The sequence below is a fragment of the Heterodontus francisci genome, chromosome 42 (assembly GCF_036365525.1).
Source record: "Heterodontus francisci isolate sHetFra1 chromosome 42, sHetFra1.hap1, whole genome shotgun sequence".
Lineage (NCBI taxonomy): Eukaryota > Metazoa > Chordata > Chondrichthyes > Heterodontiformes > Heterodontidae > Heterodontus > Heterodontus francisci.
The window spans coordinates 22998517-23018151 of NC_090412.1; the positions used below are offsets into that span (position 1 = coordinate 22998517).

A 19635-nucleotide genomic window follows, 5' to 3' on the forward strand; every position below is an offset into this window, starting at 1 on the left:
ATCCAATGGAGTGTTAAAGCTATGTGTCAGGAATGAAGGACATTTTAGGAACTGGAAAAGAACAAACGCACCATGTTGTGGTTAACCTGGAATCCACCTTCCCACCAAATCTCTACAGACACATTTAGTTACCTCTCTGGCCCATTTATCCCTGGTACCTTATTCCATTAGTCTACGATGATCAGAATTCAAGGTTTTCTTTTAAGTTTTCCAATTCTGAAATCCTCGACAGTGAGACCTGAACGTCACAATCAACTTTGTTGATATCCCGTCATATCTCTCTTCTGATAAGAGCTTGTCTAGTTTCCCTAACCTTTCCTTATATTTTAAATTCCTCAGACAAAATGTAATCTTTGTTGCCTTGCACTGCATCCTCTCTTGGGCTATAACATCTTTCCTATGGTATGCAAGTATTACTCCAGATGTAATCCAACTTTGGTTGATCTAAACCCATCTTCTCACATCTGGCTTCTTCAGGCTTGCATTCTATTATTCTAAAATGCAACCCAATACCTTGTTTGCCTGATTCACTGTAGTGGAAAACTGGGCTGATCACATTTATAATAAACCATAAATTCACTTTCCAAATTAATATGCTGCATAACTGTTCCATTCAAACCATATTCCAATCCCTTGTTAGTTATTTTATCTTTGTCCACATTAAACGGTGCCGGTTCAAGATCTAAATCTTTTTGAAAAGGGATCTGATTGGGAGCAATGGCTAGCAAAAAGGATAATTCTGAAACAGCGTCTCGATGAGACATGGTCTGTTGGTGAAACAAATAACTGATAATTACCCACCTTTGTGCCATTTTGACGGCTTATGCAAAAACATAATGAGAGCCAACTGCAGGCAATGCCTTCACACTATTAGATAACCAACCAGAGGTGAGCTTTATATTGCAGTACCTCAAACAAGCACAGACAGACTAATCTGTGGACTCCCCTCCCCCAAAACCTCCAACTCCAACCAAACATCAGGCTGACATTAATAAGGATGACAGAAAAACTCTGGGGTCCAGTCCCATCTCAGCCAAACTCAGTGAATTTGGGCGAGCACAACATGGGGAAAGCTGCTACATTCTTCCAGTCCATCAAACCTGCCCTCACCTGAAAGAATTGCCAATGGGCCTAATCTAATGGCCTATTTAAACACTTGTTGAAGTCCCTCTCTACAGTGTAAGTTTCCAAGTTAGGAGGCAGGTGAGCGAGTGCACCGGGCTGCTCAGGCACAAGACCATGAGTGGTTGGCAGTCATGCACCAGGGCTCCTTGTGCCCATTCAATTACAACGAATGTGACTAGCATCCAACAGCTGGCAGCACAAATTTAGCATCATGTCCCCAAGATATTGATGCTGCTACAGGTCTAACAATCTAACAGGCCAAGCCAACAAATGGCAACCCTCGGAGTTTACTTGCTGTTGGCGGAGAGGCGGAAGGTGAAGAGCTTTTACGAAACATTTGCGGAATTTTTTTTCTAAAAGTGGAAAACCAAAAATGAAGATGTCGCGACACAATTTCAATATGAAATGGCAAGGAACTAAAGGGAAACTCCCACCTCACAGGCCTGTGATTGAAATGGTGTCTCTGGCCCATTTGAGTTTAGTACAGATTTGGTTAGGAAACAATAGTCTGGTTACAAAAAATGGACCTACTTACGCAAATGGAGGTTCAGGGCCACTGAGGGTCACATGATCAAAGACCACCAGGGTATTGATCATTAGTATCCGTGATTATTAGGAGGTTTGATTGACAGGTAACAAAAAAATGACGTTGACAGTTGTGTGTTAGAGATGGGAATGGTGGAAGGGGTGAGAGTGAATGGGGTGGGGGTGGGATTGGAGAAAGAGAAGCAACATACAATTAGAATAAAACACTGCTCTACCAATCAAAATGAGAAGAATCGCAACAATAATCGCTAATTTACAGAGACTAACACATTGTTAACAGTTTGAGAAGCTTCAAGTGAGCCATCCACATGGGAGATCACACAATTATGAGAAGAGTTTATACCACAAAAGCTGTTACCATAGTGATGGCACGGTCACTGCATCATCAGGCAAGACCTGTTTCAGATAGTCACAAGAGTGTGGAAACCTCTAAAGAATGTTACAGTGTGAAGTATTTTTCCCACACTTTGAAAAATACGACTGTAATATAAAAATCTTTTATATGATGAAATTTGGGGTCAATTTCTTCTTCTTGTGCTCGCTCAAATGTTGGATCAGTTTTTGCACCCAACATTAGTGCCTTCCAGCACTCCCAGGTCAATACACTTAGTTAGATGGAGGGTAGAGATCGCTATGTTACGTCTCGATTTCAAACACGTACTGCCACCATTGGGATTCTCCCATCTCATACACGAGTCTGCCAATCGTGTGAGCTCCAAGTCATATAGCTAATTTAATGCCCAATAATACCGAAGCTGGAGTTGTTCTGGATCCTTGTGTTCCAGGAGCTGAGTCAACATTGGGCAAACTCATTTCACCGAGGACCTGACAGCAAGGGGATACTTTAATTTCCTCTGTCCAAACTGGACCCAGATCCTAGCAGCAAATCCACTCCATCAAACAATTTAAAACAAACAGTAATAAACTCCTGAACTTGCTTTCAATGCCCCATCTTGGTTGTTGAAGCAATGGAGTGGCTGACTCTGAATACAAGTGGCATAAGGATCACGGGCTGGGAAGACTACATAGTCCTTTCAATACAGGAGCCGGAGTGGGATATAAAACCCAACTGGCGGGTTCTGGCTTTATCAGGCTCCCTCTCTCAGAGAGCGATTTCAGTGAGTAGCTGTTAGATTTATACTTGCGGCAGAGAACACACTGACTGCTCACGGAATACATGCGTCAGTTTTCACTGATTCTATACCGCCAATCTGGAGTCTTTCAAAATAAACTGAAGCCTGTGCCCAAATCTAAACAATACCACGCCATGATTTTCAGTAAAATCTCATTCAAAGCATGAACTTTTAAGTACCATCTAAAATCTAAGTAGGCCTCAAATTCCATTGATGGACAAGGCCCAAAGCCCCTTCGCCAGGGTCAAGGCTACAAAGAAAGCAAGCACATGATGACCTTTCACCTCTGGCTGCCGCCCGAGGAACCTCCTCAGTACGGGCACTGGGTGGAGGAGGAAACAGCAGCTGCCACAGTGCCCAACGCCAGCTACATGCTGCACATATACAGTCAGACATATAGGGACACACTCACAGGCTGCATTTACAGAAAGTGCTTCATGTGTCGCAGAACAATTTTCTTGTTTCAATAGTTCAATGAGTTGTGTGAAGCCACAGCAAAGAGGCACGCTCTCCGTCTAAGTAATGGTGTTAAAGAATTCCTGAGGAAATTCTGAAAATGGCTGTCTGTTTATCCCTGGAGTTAAGAAATAAAGTCTCCCAAACCAGCCAGTAATTTTGTGATCGGCTGTTGTCCCTTTGGTTTCGCTTGGATACCGGGACTGGACAGGATGCTGGGGGTGGAGTCTGGCGTCAAATCCCAGCTCGCGCCACTCAGATGTGTAAATATCTCAGGAACTATTCTTTCGACTTTGCCCTTTCTGCGGAGTGCTGGCTAGACTGAGATTGGGCTGTTGAGCAACACTGGCCAGTGGAGGGGGAGGAAACAGGGTTGGAAGGTGAGACAAAATACATCAACCCGGCATTCTCATGGCTGCTGCAGCCCAGTGCTTCATTGCCGATATTTTGCAGGCCAGACACTTCTCCAAGTGTCCAGGACTGTTTCAGGTACCAGTCTACAGCTTCTTGCTTAGACTCCCATGGCAAACAACTCTCTGAAATGACGGGTTTAATGCTTTCTCTGGAAACCTATTAGGCCAGAAGTTTACTTTTCATTCAACATCCTTTAATGAATCATTATCCTTTAACTAAATGTTAATCATTTATTTTTCTTTGAAATGGCTTTATTTAATCTACCCTCCTTGTTTACAAACTTTGGAGATATGCAATGGCTTCTCAAAGTCTTTGCATGCAAGCAACACATCTTAGTTTCTCTTGGCCTACCTTGAAAGATCACTGCCCCTGGCATGAGCTTGACCAGCAATGGCATCCATGATGGCATCTTGGGAGTACATGCTGATAGGGGTGTTATACTGGGCATGGATGATTGTGGCCTTCCCACCAGGGCCTTTCACTTCGATGGGCTTGTGTGTGGACAACACGGAGTCCTTCAGGACGTTGGGGTTGAAATGCTCCACATACTCACTATTGGTTGTGGGAGTGAGAAAGGAGAGGAGAGAAAATTGTGAAAGGAGGCAAACAACACAAGGCAAAGTATAGCTGGTGACGGAGGGAGGCGGCGATGGGTAAGCAGAAGCTACTTCTTTTAAATTTACGTTGGGCCTTCATCCCCGTTTGCAAGTCCACGTAGAAGTCCCAGGAGGAAAACACCACCTGTCAATCGTTCCTTTGAGTCTCCGCCCCAATTCTCTCACACTGGGATTCCATTTTCAGAACACTGTGTGTCACTTTGGACCCTCACCTTCAAAAGGCCACTGATAGGTTGGGGTAAGAATGACAGGGTGACTCCGAGACGCATCTTAAAAATGGTCAATCTGCCTCTGGGACTCACTGAGAGGGGGAAAGGAGCAAGCACAATGAAAGTCAGCTTTGTCTGATCTCTTGCACTGGAAAGCTAGAGGTAGAAGGAGCCACCCTAGAGACCGTCAGCCCCCCAAACATGTTCAAAACAAAACAAACAAAAAAAAAATCAAAACTGAACACACAAGATTAAAAAGGCCAATGGCCTTCAGTGACACCAAAGCTATACTTAAACTCCATGGCTCAGTGATCTTAAAATAGATGAATGGTGTCATGTCAGCAGAGTGTCCACAGATCTCACACACTGTATTCCTGACCTCTAGCACCTCAGGAGAGACACTTAGATGGGCTCAGCAGGTTCCTGCTGGGAAAGGGGAGGGAGAACTCAGAGGATAGGTACCCCAGAGCCCAGCATCCCATGTCTCCATTTGCAGAGATTCGCTGGTGAAGGGAAGTTAACTCGGACGAACCCAGTCAGTGGGAAACGAGGCTTCAATCAGGGGGACCTATAGATACAGAAAAGAGAGACAACCACGGAACTGTGAAACTTCTGTTTATCCTTGCCCAACGTCTACATATCGTCAAGAGAAAGAACAGGCCATGCAGGTCACTAGCTGACTAGGAGTTGTTCAAAGGGGCCTCAGTTTTGCACTACATTCCATCAGCCCCTCCCCTCAAATAAAAAGCATACAAGCGATTTAAACAGAGGTTTCTTGCATTTGCTGAGGTAACTCAGCAGTACAGGAAACCATCAGCAACTCAATTCCAGGATGTTGGAGGAAGATGAAGGGGCAGATGCCAACCCGGCCATGCCCTCTTCATTCTGGATGTCAGGGGATGCTTAAGTGAAACACTTATTCTTTTCCCTTTGTGACAGAAACATATTGGCATCCTTGCCAGAGGCATTAAAATGCTGAGATAGCACAGAAACTGCTTTAAAGGATCAGGCAAGACCCAGCATGCATTGCATAAACTTCCTGCACTACCCAGCATGCACTGCTTACACCAGCATTGCCTGAAAACCAGGTCCCCTTACCCAGCATGCACTGCACAACCCTGCCTCATTGCCCAAAATACCTGTCTTTTTAACTAGCATGCACTGCAGAATCTAGCTTATAGCCATTGGTGAGCAAAGGGTAGCACTGGGGGGCATTGTTAGTTCAACCTTTAATTTTTTTGTGTCCACAATGCCCCGCTTCACTTCAAATCCCAGAATTGTCCCAACTAAATTTGGCTGCATTTTATGTACATTCATGGAGTATAAAAGTAGGGAAGTAGTGCTGGAACTGCACCTAGAGTACTGCATAGTTTTGGTCTCCTTACTTAAGGAGGGATATGCTTGCATTGGAGGCAGTTCAGAGGAGGTTCACTAGGCTGATTCCTGGGATGAAGGGATTGTCTTAAGAGGAAAGGTTGAGCAGGTTGGGCCTATACTCATTGGAATTTAGAAGAATGAGGAGATCTTATTGAAACATAAAACATTCTGAGGGGGCTTGACAGGGTAGATGCTGACAGGATCCTTCCCTTCATGGGGGAATCTAGAACTAGGGGACACAGTTCCAGAATAAAGGGTCCCCCTTTTAAGATGGAGATGAGGAAGAATTTCTCCTCTGGGGGGTCAGGAATCTTTGCAATAATCTGACTCAGACAGATTCTTGAACTATTGGGGAGTTGAGGGTTATGAGGGGCAGGCAGGAAAGTGGAGTTGAGGCCAAGATCAGACCTTATTGAATGGTGGAGCAGGCTCGAGGGGCTGAATGGCCTACTCCTGCTCCTATTTCTTATATTCCTATGTTCTTAGGGGCCTGCTCACCCAACTGCTCCACCCAACGGAGGGTTGGACAGTGACAGGTGATGGTCTTTTCCTTCAGCCTGAAATCAGAAGCTTTTGAAAAGAATAGGGTGGAGTAGGGTGTCAACTCTGGTCGGATGTATTCCTGGAGGGATTTAATCACACAGTCTCCTGCCTCCAACTGCCCTGAGTTTTCTCCTGGGTTGCACTGGGTTTCTTGTAGCAATGTCCTGGAGATTAATTGTTAATCCAGGACAATGCTGGAGGGTTGACTACCCTAGGGCAGAAGTCAGCGACCTCTGGAACAGTAAGAACTGAAGGTTGAGTTCTCCTCCAAACAAGGATGGTCTTGTGGTGACCTCATTCGCTCCTAGGTCAGGTACAGCATGGTTTGGAGGTCCCTCTGCACCATCCCACCTCGGACAGGTCCTTCTGAACCAATGCAATATTCACATTCCCCAGCCAGCCATGCAGGCCAGAAAAGCTTTCTTTTCAGCCAGTGCTCAGCCTGAACTGAGATTCCCTAGGGGCCTATTGTGCTTCGCATCTACTGAAGTTTGCACAAAGTTTGCCTTTGCCTCGGAGTTCCTGCAGATTGGATACACAGATGCGGAGATATAAAAGCAGCAATTATTTCAGACTCTGGTACTGAGGCTCAGTCTTGAGATTGGGGCGAGGAGGCTTATCTGCAACCCAACATCACCACTGGAAAAGCTCCACACTAGGACTAAAACCTCACACCAGCATCCCGGCATCAAATCCAAACGCCAACCAGTCAGCAGGCAACACTCTATTTTGTTACTCAATGAAGACTATGGACTCATTCGGGGTCTGGTCTCGTTAGCTTCTCATGCAAGGGGCCATTTTCAGTTGTGAAACTACACAGGGTCAACGGATTATTCAATCAGGGGAGGTATTACAGCTGCATCAATCACATTCGCACTGGCTTGACGCATAGATGCACTTTGAGCTGGAGCAACAGCCTCAGCGGTCCAGCGAAACCACAATGTGATGCTGACTGGCAACCCTCATCAACACCCTATAGGTTAGGGGCCTTTAGAAGGCCTCAAGGAGACACACAGCAGATCTCAACTGATTCAGGTTCTACGGAGGCCTGTCAGGGCGGAAAGCGAACAATTGTCTCCGGGAACTCACTCCAACACTGCCCCGAGGCAGTCAGGAGGAGGGCGTGCAAGACCTGCCAATGGTGTCCCCAACCACAATTTAAGGGTTCAGTCTAAATGGGGCTGAAAGTTGTTGGATGTCAGATTTCAGCTCCCTCACTTCAGGCAGGTATAAATGTGACTAACAGCCCAGGAAATTTAGGGTCAATCTATCACAGAATGTAAACGTAAAATAGAGCTTTATCAGATAAAACCAGGAGTGATCTCCATCAGAGCTGTCCTTGTATCTATCTATCATTTTCTCTCGTTTTATTTCCAATTTTCCTGTGCACAGAGGTCGGAACACACCAGGATGAGGGTGGACAGAGTGACAAGGTCTTTGGGGTTTCCTTGGTGTGTTTCAACGTGCAGTACACAGGGAATTCTCAATCTAAAACCATTCACATCGATACAGAAAACATTGGAAAGACACAGTAGGCTGATTCACTGAAACACTGTCAGACATCAACAAACTTCTACTTCAAATGCTAACTCTCCTGCTGTGTACTTCTAACATTTATCTGTCATTTCACGCTCGCTCTCTCTTCATTTGTGCCAACTGCCGTGTGTCACCCCATTACGCATCACATATTGGACATCCTCTCTTGGCTTACCTGCCCGTCCGTGCAGCCTTATTTGTGGCATGCGTATGCGCCCGCCTATCTCTTGGATCATCTCCCGCCTTCAGCTTCTTTCCTTAATCTTGCCCCTTTCTCCCTGGTAATCTTTTCCTTTTCTTTGTCACTCATTTCTCTTGAATGTTGCTTCGACTCTTTCTGCCCTCCCACCCAGGGGCAATGCACCAGCAACACCACTGTATAAATTCTAAAACTCCGCTGACTGTATCCTAACCTGCACAAAGTGCTGCTCACACATCATCCCAGAGCTTACTGACCTACAATGGCTTCTGGTCCACCAATGCCTGTGTTTGAAAATGCTCACACAAAAGTGTTCAATTCCTTCTCCAGATCTGTGGCTTTCTCCAGCCCTATGACCGTCTGCATTTCTCTCACCTTAGCCTCTACTACATGCTCCAATCTCTTCGCCCCAACACTGGTCCTCGAATCCCATCCCTAAATCTCTCCGCCTCTACCTTCCTTTAAGGCCCTCCTTAATAGCTACCATTTTAACCAAGCTTTTAGTCACTCAGGCTAATATCTCCTTTGGTTCTGTGTCAGGTTCTGTCTGCTTACACTCCTGCGCCTTGGGATGGTTTCCTATGTAAATGCAAGTTGTTGCTGCATAAAAAGGGGATCGATGTGCTCTCTAACATCCTGGATGGACATTTTGGTGGTTGCGCCAAATCATAGAAGTTTGCAGCGTTGAACGAGGCCACTCGGCCCAATGTGCCTGTGCTGACTCTTCGCTGGACCAAACCAATACAGCCCTGCACTCACTTCATAACCAAGGCAAATATCTGCAATGGGACTATTTCCAAAACTTTGTTGGAACAGTAGACTCAGGAAATGTCCGCACCGATGCTCAAATCCCAGGAAATCGGACAGGAGGAAAAGGCTCCACGTTCCCCCGTTCCTGTGGTCAGTTCTGTTTGGCAGACTGCAGGCAGGTGGAGGACAGACTACAAGAGAATCCTGCATTGTTTCTATGTATTCAGTATGAAATGAAACCCTGCACCACAGCAATGATCTGTAAAGCAGCTTGGGCTTCGACATCCAAGAAAACAACCTCAAATTGAGTTCATGCTGCACAGAAACTCAGAGAAGGGGCAAACACAGCAATTGGAACAACACTGGGCTCTTCATGCTGCCCTTTAACAGATCACATCACTCCACACACTACCACAATATGGCTGCCCACTAACTTGGCTGCAGTGTTGACGATCTGTGGGAGGAAAGAATTAAAAAAAGACGGTTTAGTTTTTAAAATCACAGTGCAGTGCAGCACACTCCAGAATAGCCCCGATCTGTCACGACTCCCTTTCTGCCGAAAAACCACTTGTCCCCATTTGTTCCAGCACCACCCCTGCAGAGTAAGGCTCAGTTTTCACTGAATACACCCATGGACCCAATACGCCCAGTAAATAGTATATTCTGTTGAGTCTGGGTTCTACTTAATGAATGTTGCACAGGATTGAAGTCAGATAGTTAGCAGTGAGGTGGGGGGGGGGGGGGGGGTGCAGTTCCTCTTTGTGTGTGACTACAGCAACAGGTCTGTGATTGGACCTGGTAAAACCAACTGTCCGGCAACCAGGCACGATGCATGATCTCACAATGGGCACCAGGACCCAGGGACAGGACTGAGGCACATCACATACCCAACACACCAGGTACCTGCCCAGACCCTTAAAAAGGAAATTACAAGAGTTTTAAATTTGTTGGCTTCGAACAGTCATCTCCCACTGCGGGGCAATAAGTTCCAAATGCACTTGAGAAGGAGACAACAGACCCATTGCATCCAGCCACATTCAGATCTCTGGGAGAGGCGTCGCCAGTTCAACATGACGTTTGGCAAGAGATTGAGTTCGTTCAGATGAGAAGCCCATCCACAGTGGGGTCAAAGTGCATTGTGCTACCATTGCCACAGACGCCAGGCTGAAAGGTTAAAGGTCAATCCGCAACATCAAGAGAAGGAGGGCAGTGAGCCAGCCTCCTGCCCCTGACTTCCATCATCGTCGGATGCCCATTGAGCAAACGGCAGACAAGGCTCAGACTGCGCCAGCCCCAGAGTCAGCAGTTTACGGTGCCAGCAAGCAACAGGGCAATTACACCCAAGATGATTACACAGACGGGCGAATGTCTTTCAGTACAATTTCTGCTGATGTAAATGTGCAGGATCAAACCATGTCAGAGTACAGTGATGGGCCTGGACTCGGCTGAGAATGGCATTGCTGCAGTAATATGGCCACTAGAGGCTAATAATCAACACTGGCATTCTAGTGCCCCCTTGTGGCATGGACTGGGTATTGTACCACCACGGTAGGTCAACATTTTCTACAGGCCCAGTGGGATTTTCAGGCCCTCTTTTAGTTTGACATCCCAAAAGCAGCAGTTACAATGGAGACCGTCTGAAATATAGATTACAAACTGAAAAACAAATATAGTTTCTCTCTTTTATCTCTTTCCATCTCTCAATCTCCTGCACACACCCAGAGGACAGATGGACAGCAGCAGGGAGACAGCATACAAAATTATAGATATTAAATCTTTATTACAACATGCAGTGCTCTCTCAGCCAATACTGTTAGAAACCATCAGTTGCTCTTAAATAATTGTTTCTGACTATTTGCAACGTTGTTTGAGCTGGATTCAGTTGTTCTGCCACACAAGCTCTCCCATTCGGTGTCTCAGAATCCTCCCTTTCACTCACCCTCTCCCTATAGGACGACAACCCCCCCTGTCCCCCACGCTCTTCATGCCTCCGAATATTCCTCTGCTGGGCTGGAGAAGGCTGAAGTGTTTTGCATGTTCATTGCCCTCAGTCTGAAAGAAACTGGGCTCCCGCCTCACTTGGCCACAGTTACACTTGCAGCTGCTCGGAGTGCTGCCGTATTTGGTTGTAAAATGTGGAGATGCTTAGTCGATATAACCCTTGCAGAGCGATACGGTGACCACTCTACGTAAAGCAGCAACAGATCCGAGAATAAAAAGGTAGGGTGTTGACCTCAATGAGCCACCACTGGATTGCAGTACTGTGGCTCTTCAATCCTCAATGTGTTTTCAAAATCACGGCCCTTCTTGTCGAGAACATCTTTCGAAATCTCTTAGGATGTCCACACATTGGCCCTGATAGTGGGGAGCGGGGGTTGGGATTGTAGTGGCTGGGTAATACGGAAATGTGGGTAACCTGGCTATCCTCCCGAATTTAAACGGCAGGACCTCAGATGAAATGTTCTGTCTCTGTTTCCCACCCGGTTAGATTACGAGGCTGGCTGGCTGTCGAGCAGGAAGGCATAGGCTGATAGGCCGCAGCCTGGAAGCAGAGAGAAGTGATGCAAAGGTGTGGCTGGAGCGATCAGGTTGGAAGCTGTGGGGCCTGCAGATCATAAGAGGTTAGCTTGAGTGTGAGGGCCCAGGGCAAACACTCCTGTTCGTCTTGGCCCACCAGCAGTGCTGGAAAAGCACCCAGCTGACAGCTGAGGGGAGGTGGGACAGGTTGGAGCGATCAGGTTTCCCGAGCCCTGGAAAATCCGGCCTATAGCCGCTAAATATAAAAGCCCGTTAAAATCTGAGGCTTGTAGCCTCATTAACATATTTAACCTACTATTTGCCTTTCGTGAACAGCTGAGCCACCCATCCCCCAACCAGTCTCCATTAAAACTGGAACGGGGTGCGTTGGAGGCAGGTTTCAGGATTTTTGGAATTTTAATCCCTGTCCCCATCCTTTGTGGAGCTAAATGTTCTGCCCAATGTGCAGAGTGCAAGCAAGAGTAAACAGATTGGCACCAATATTAATGAGGAGGGTGCGGGAGAGGCTGCAGCTCGCCTACTATCCCAGCAAGGCCGGGTACCTTGCTGATCTGGCAATAGTTTGTGGAGGCTTGCTGCACACAACTTGGCTGCTGCATTTCCTACAGTCAATAAAAGTACTTTATTTACTGTGAGGTTATGAAAGGTGTGATATGAATTCATTCATGTTACATGATTCATGCTAACTGGCGTAATAAACCCTTCAAACATTCACGCAGATAATCTCCCACGAACAGGTTCACTGTAATGGTATCACAACCGCAAAGAGATGCAGGACCTCAAATGCTATCCACTCAGCAGAGGATTACAGACATAACAAAACACAAATTATACAGAATAAAATGATCCTTGGCAGACGACAGTAACTGAAATCCAGCCAGGCTTAAGCTCTCTCTCACCGCACTGTACACTCCGACAACTGTCTAGCTTTCAGAGGTGCCTCTTTCATCTGAGGACCTTATCTTGTCAGCTCCCATTTCTCTTTACACTGTCACCATTACTGCACCCGCCCACACCCCCCCCCCCCCCCCCCCACCCCTCTCTCTCTCTCTACATTGCCACATTTCTCTATCCCTGTACCACCAGGGACCCCATCTCTCTTCCCCAGTCCCAGTAAGGCTGCTTAAATACCACATGAAGCTGCCTGCCCAAAGCTTTCTTGTGAAGTTAGATCTTAAAAGAACTTTCAATTGTCACTCAGTGCTGGGAAAGGAAACGTTTCAGTTCAGTGTCAGCTTCAAGTACTCACAGGCCTGCAACAGAAGAGTAAAGCTCCTTCTATAGAATTTCAGGACAGTACTGTGTAAACCAGGGCCTGCCCTGACTCCAGCACAGAGCAGGGTAAGACTCTCTCCTTGACTGCAATCTAGTGTCAGGTCAGGTCCCAAGTCTTTTTAAAAATAATCTCGGGATGTGGGAATCACTGGCAAGGCCATCCCGAGTTGCCCTAAGGAACACGATGGTGAGCCTTCTCCTTGAACTGTTACTTTATAGTAGCTGGCTTGCTGAGCCACTTCAGTGAGCAATTAAGAGCAAGCCACACTGGTGTGGGACTGGAATCAAATCGAGACCAGGCCAGGTAAGGACAGAGGACTTCATTTGCTGAATGACATCAGTGATCTTTTAATGACAATCTAACAGCTTCACGGGCACTTTTACTAATACCAGCTTTTTATTTTCAGATTTTTTTTCACAACTGAATTCAAATTCTCAAACTGCCCTTGTGAGATTTGAACTCACATTCTCTGGATTACTAGTCCAGTAACACACACTACTGGCTCCAGATCAAAATTACATTTACACAAGAGTTGTTGCATCAATTTCACTTTGCACCAATGTTGCACTCAACAGCAAAATAGGACAATTGCACTGGAAGGAAAGATCCTAAACCCAGTACAGCCACTGTGTACAGTATTGGTCTCCTTATTTAAGGAAGGATGTAAATGCATTGGAAGTAGTACAGAGAAGGTTTACTAGACTAATACCTGGAATGGGCGGGTTGTCTTACAAGGAAAAATTGGACAGACTAGGCTTGTATCCTCTGTAGTTTAGAAGAGTAAGAGGCAACTTGATTGAAACATATAAGATTCTGAGGGGTCTTGATAGGGTGGATGTGGAAAGAATGTTTCCCCTAGTGGGAGAATCTACAACTCGGGGTCACTGTTTAAAAACAAGGGGGCGCCCATTTAAGACACAGATGAGGAAAAATGTTTTCTCTCAAGGGGGTCGTGAGTCTTTGGAATTCTCTTCCTCAAAAGGCAGTGGAAGCAGAGTCTTTGAATATTTTGAAGGCAGAAGTAGATAGATTCTTGATTAGCAAGGGGGTGAAAGGTTATTGGGGGTAGGTAGGAATATGGAGTTGAGGTTACAATCAGATCAGCCATGATCTTGTTGAATGGCAGAACAGGCTCGAGGGGCCGAGTGGCCTACTCCTAATTCCTCAGTCCATATGTCCCACTGATGGTATTAGTCAATACTGTCATCTGTCAACTATCTCCACACTATGCAAGAAGCCAAGGCGAGCGTCTATTTATAATAAAGGGGGTGTGAAAGAGTCTTCAAACTGCCTCAGAGACCAAGAAGCTCCACTTGACTCCACGTAGCCCAAATACATCGTAGCTGCAGGATTATTCCAGGGAACTGCAAATTGGAATCTACTGCTCATTCGCGCACCAGACGTTTATCCGTAACTGTGTAAATTCAGCATGAGGACTTATGGGCAGAGAACCCAAACCGCTCTCCTGTGCTCCCTCCTCCAGGATGTGCCCTTCGACAGCAGGTGGCTCTGGTTCACTCAGTTTAATCGCCAGAGCCAGTTCAATATTCAAGAATCTAATGGCCGCCATCAAATGCTTGGAAATCTCCACTCAATCCCCGACACCGATCGAAACCCACTGGGTGCTATTAAAAATTACAGAATCAAGCTGGGTGGACACAGTTAAGATACAGATCAGCCATGACGTAACAATGGTGGAACAGGCTGGACGGGCTGAATGGCCTTCCTCCTGTTCCTTATGGGGTGGATGCAGGTCGCTTTGCCACACGTAGGCGTGCGCTTCCGAATTCTCCAGTGCTCTCTGAAACCCGAGCGGTGACAATGCAGAGGTGCCTGCACCGAGGAGCTGCATGGTGTGGGTGGCAAGGGCAACCGTGCCAGCTTTGATGAGGTATTGCTGTTTGATGGGCAATCACTGGCATCAAGTCGGGCAGAGATAACTGGAGGCAAATTACCAGGCAAGGGGCTGGGAGATAGAAACTGCTCACTGGGCTGCTTAGTGAGGGGTAACTTATACAAAACTTTATAACAAAAATGTCTGCTTAAATCTATAAACGCAGCAGGCATGTGGCAAGCTACCCACCAAGTACTTAGTTGCAGTTTTAATACTTACGCTCGAAGCAATCCACCTGCAGAGCCCCTGCCCTGCCTGTCATCCTTCTGGGCTGTTGCCCTGCCCATTTCCTCAATAGTCTCTTTAGAGTACAGGCCCATGGGGCTGTTGTACTGTCCACGCTGGCTCCATCTAGGTGCTGCATATTTAATACCAGATACATCATAACCCTTTGCTGGTGTCCGAGAAAGGTTGACCCCTCTTTGAGGTGAGAGGTCGGAGGTCAGGGAAGAGGCTGGAGAGAACATTGAAGTGGTCATGGAAGATGTCTGCCTGAAAGATCCTGCCAATTCCGAGCTACAAGACAAGCTGCTGTCCCTTGCGCTGAGGTAACGATAAGACATCCCATTAGCTGTGAGCGTGCTATCAGAGGGCTGAGCAGTTTTACTGAGCTGGTACTCGGGAGTGGACGTCAGTTTTCCGCTCAGACAGCTGGTGCTGTTTCCCAAAGCTGGCTCCTGTAGCAACACACAGCCGAGCACAGAACAAAAGGCAAAACAAAAATCACAGATCACATGCAAACACACAGCGCACCACTGATCAAAATGTTTAAAAAATAATTAGTAGGCCCAAATTACCCAACCTCCCAGCAGTCACTGATGACACCAGTCATTTGACAAGAGACTGTCTTTGGCATCAGGTAAAGGGCTACATCACCCACAGCAGTCAGGCTGATACTTGTTAAAGTTATCTGGAAATGTCTCAAAATGGAAACTGAGCTCCAAACGTCAGATGTTGAAGCTAGAAGTACTCCCCATGTGCTCTTTGCAACATGCAGCTTTTTGGTTAATATTTACAAACTTCCATCATCTATAAGCCAACATTTAAACCCATGGGGTGATCCCGCCAGCAACCCTGGTTTAAACCCCATCCTTCCTTGCCTGAATAATACCTACCTACCAGACTATACCTAACTCTACGACCGCCAATACACAAGCAAAATATTGCAGATGCCGAAAATATGAAAAAAACTTTTGACAAAGGGTCATTGACCTGAAATTCTATTTCCCTCTCCACAGATGCTACCTGACCTGTTGAGTGTTTTCAGTTTTTATTTACTCTACGACTGCTCTGATGTTGGATTAGGTAAAAGATCACAATGCACAGGCATCCTTGTATAGAGAGATGAAGTTTTGGAAAGAGATAATCGCTCTGTCTAGCCTGCTCTTCCTTCTGGAACCAACAAACTTGCAACCCCCTTCCCAATAGAAATTCAACTAGCTTACTTACTAATTCTTAATAGTGAACAGACTGTTTTCATGACCTCTCCAACAGAACCCACAATCTCTTTCCTGCTGTTACCTCAATCACTCTACCATACACTTTTCATTTTTGCTTCTTCTATCTAGACTCATGACTTTACACTGTGTTGAATCCCACCTGCTACCTCTCCACTCATTCCATGACTATTCCATTATACTCTCCAATTTCTGGGAAGTTACACTCAATCCTGAGAGCAGGCATCCCAGAAACTGGAGAGAGTTTATATTCATATCGCGAGCGATTTCAGTTCCATTCAGGGACACTCTGACCATGAAAATTGGATTCATAGAAAAGCTGGCATGATTTCTTTGAAGGAATCATACTGAAGGTCTTGTGGGTTTAGTCCACTGAAAGGAGTAAATTCCCAACATTTGATTTCATCCAAACCCATCTCAGCTCTTAGCTCAAGGTCCAGGAAAACACCAAGAGACATGACAGGGCTGCTGCCATATTGTGTTTCCTTCTTAAGGTTTGTACAATCACCACATGGTGTTAAGTGGAGAGGCTTCATGATGGGAAGACAGGGCATTGCAGCAAGTCACTTGACACCATAATTCCTTCCCCCACTTCCAGTTTACTCCTTTCCCTCTTGAAGATACTGATCTTCGGGGAAGAGGCACAGGTTCCATTGGCAATGGTCATGGTCCGCTAGCTCATTCAAGAGGCCATTCTTCACCCGAGAGGCTCTACAGTCAGTGTTTGTTGGTGATTCAACTGTGAAGGACATGAGTCAGTTATGATCTTAAAATCCCCCCACACAAGGGTTCACAGGATAGCAATCAGATGCCTAGGCTAGTTTTAGCCCCTTCTGGTTAGAGGCAGAACCTTGGTATCCCAACTGCTGCCCAGTTGAAAACAGCCCACGAGCTTCTAAACTGAACGAGGAAGTCCTACAGTGTTTACACTTGGAACTTGGAGTGATGCCAGTTCTGTTTCTTCCACGTGTCATGCCAATATGGGGTTTTAAAGTGAGACAGTTAGAGAACTAAATATCAGCCTAGATGCTGTCACATTATAAAGCAATAGCTAATGGGAAATGCCTGGTTATTTGGACTACATAGAAGTGTCCAATGGAGAATGGGGAAGGGCCAGTGCTGGCCCACTGTGCCAAGTCATTCCCTCAAGGGCGTACAGAGTGACCAATTGTTTTAAAAAGACAGTGATGGGAGGTTTGGGAATGTTATCAATACTGTGCTGTTCTGGAAAAACTGAATCATTTATGGGTTTACCATCCTTCCAGTCACATTCTGATAATAATCCACCTCCCTCACACTCAGCAGCTCCTCCCAATCAGTCCCCGTTACTTTATCTGTACTGATGCTAGTGCAGAGCAGCTGCAAAAACCAGATTAAAAACTTCCAATTTTGGAAGTCTGTAGGTAGGTCGGTGCCTGTGAATCTGTATATGTGTGTGTATTAACAAGTTGTGGCAGAGGGCTTGTTAAATTTGAAAGGATTAAGTGATTACTGAAATAGTCTGGCACTGGTTAAGAGTCAAATTGGATTTCCACCAGTTGCACATATTGTCCATAGCTTCAACTCAGAACTAATCGGACAAAAATATGATTAAAATGTGCTGTTACAATTTTTAAGGGAGGTTTGATGACAATGTTTTGTGTTTTAATAAATGCTGCCCAGCACCCCTCTCACACTGGAATGGAAAAAGGTGATTCTCTTACAGGACTAGAAAGATTGTCGCATCAGTGAAAATGCCCTTTGTCATATTATTGTGCCAGCAGAGACAGTGTTAAGGCCTTTTAAACCAGCGCACTGTGCCAAGGGTAAAAAAATGTTTGTAAACAATTGAGGGGGAAATGATTTTACAAAGCACGAGACTCAGTGGGATGGAATTGTACTGTTATTTGTGTGAGCCGTAATTATGTAAGATGACTCCTTTTCCTTTACAGGCAGAAGAAAGTTGCCAGATTTTCTCTTCAACAAAGATAAGGCTCTTTAATTCAGGGGAAATAGTAACTATGGCGGGTATTTTACATTCTCTCCCACATCAGGTTTGGAGGCGGGCAGTGCATTTAATCGGGCAGGATGGGGGCAGTGGGAGGACCAGGCCACCTTCCCAGCCTCCATCCAAATTAAGTCTGGGGCAGGAAGGCCTGTGAACAGCCTACCCACCCCCTCCCCCCACTACCAATTGAGGCTCTTAAGTAGGCAATTAATGCTCAATTAAAGGGCCTCATCCCACTGCCACTGGTATTAGGCTCAACAGCGGGCAGGCTTGTCACCACATGGCGACCACACCAAGCAAACCCGTGTGGGTTGCTTGCTGGCTCCAGGTGGGTGGAGGTGGGGTGGTGGGGGTCCCTTGTTAGAAGGCACTTAGTGCCTGATCGAGGGACCTGGCATTGGGAAGGGTGGGAGCGGGGGTGGGGGGGGTGTGGTGGCAGCTGAGAGCCACCCAACTCTCCTGTGACCCCCAGCGAGTCCAGCACCAGCAGTAGCCACCACTTCCGCAATGGCGCTGCACAGTGAAAGAGCTGCCGGCCTCTGATTGGCTGACAGCTCTCAGCAGCGGGATTTCCGTCACCAGGGTCCATAATCCCGGGGAAGGCCCCCGCTGCTGTCCACTTAAGTGCCTAATTGGTACATAATGCGGCAGGCCTTCCCCAGAGGAGGAGACGCAGGGCTCTTGTCGACACTTTAAACAAACAAACAGTGGTCGAGAACCCCGTTGCCAAGATAAAGTCCCGACCTATAAGTGTAAAATATAGAGCATCGTCTATTCCTTTTGTACAAGCTGTGAACAAAACTAGCATCTCAGCAGTTAAATGCACAGAAACAAAGAGCCAAAACTGTTCCTAAAACCCCTGGAAAAGAAAAGAAAATCCTGGAACTCCCTTCCGAACAGCACTGTTGGTGTACCTACACCCCAAGGACCACAGCGGTTCAAGATGGCAGCTCACCCCCATCTTCTCAAGGGCAATTAGGGATGAGCAATAAATGCTGGCCTAGCCAGCAATGCCCATATCCCACGAATGAATAAATAAAAAAAAAAAGCAGTCCAAGCCCAAGAAAACTGCTCCTTGATGAATATTCTTCAATTCCCCGCATCCCGTGTTTGCTGGTGGGACAACAACATAAAGCAACAAACTATCTGTGGTGCTCCTGGTACATTTGAAAGGATTAAGGGATTACCACAAAGGTCTAGTAGAGGCCCAAGTGAGAGTCAAGAGGGGTTTCTACCAGTTGTCCCAAGGTGGTGCTGGGATCCCATTCAAAACATAGACTTGTGGCAAAGGCATCAAACATTCTGAAGTGAGAATCTGTTTCCTAGTTTGCTGTTTTCCCCCCTTTTAAAAAAATAAAAGTCAGTTCCAGGATCACATTCATAAAGAAAGAGAGAGTGCACGCATGAGAGGGCGCAAGAGAACGAAGGTGTGAGTGAGAGAAATAGTACGCGAGAGAGGGAAAAAACTTGCCCATTTCAACACATGGGGGCATGCAAAAAGAAAAGGGAATTAAAACCCAGAGCTGATTGGTTTAAGGCCATTGTCCGCCTTTCCTGGAGCCCAATGAGTAGCCACTA

The 19635-nt window shown here is 46.3% G+C and overlaps 1 protein-coding gene across 1 annotated transcript in view; it reads right to left on the minus strand.

Annotated features, from left to right (window-relative positions):
* Positions 1 to 19635, minus strand: part of ldb3a (LIM domain binding 3a) — a 141059-nt gene that overhangs the window by 62076 nt on the left and 59348 nt on the right. The window contains exons 4-6 of the mRNA XM_068020366.1: positions 9076 to 9096; positions 5417 to 5421; positions 4026 to 4226 (exon numbers count right to left, since the gene is read on the minus strand). Coding sequence (XP_067876467.1) covers positions 4026 to 4226; positions 5417 to 5421; positions 9076 to 9096 — 227 coding nt within the window. The remainder of the gene's footprint in view (positions 1 to 4025; positions 4227 to 5416; positions 5422 to 9075; positions 9097 to 19635) is intronic.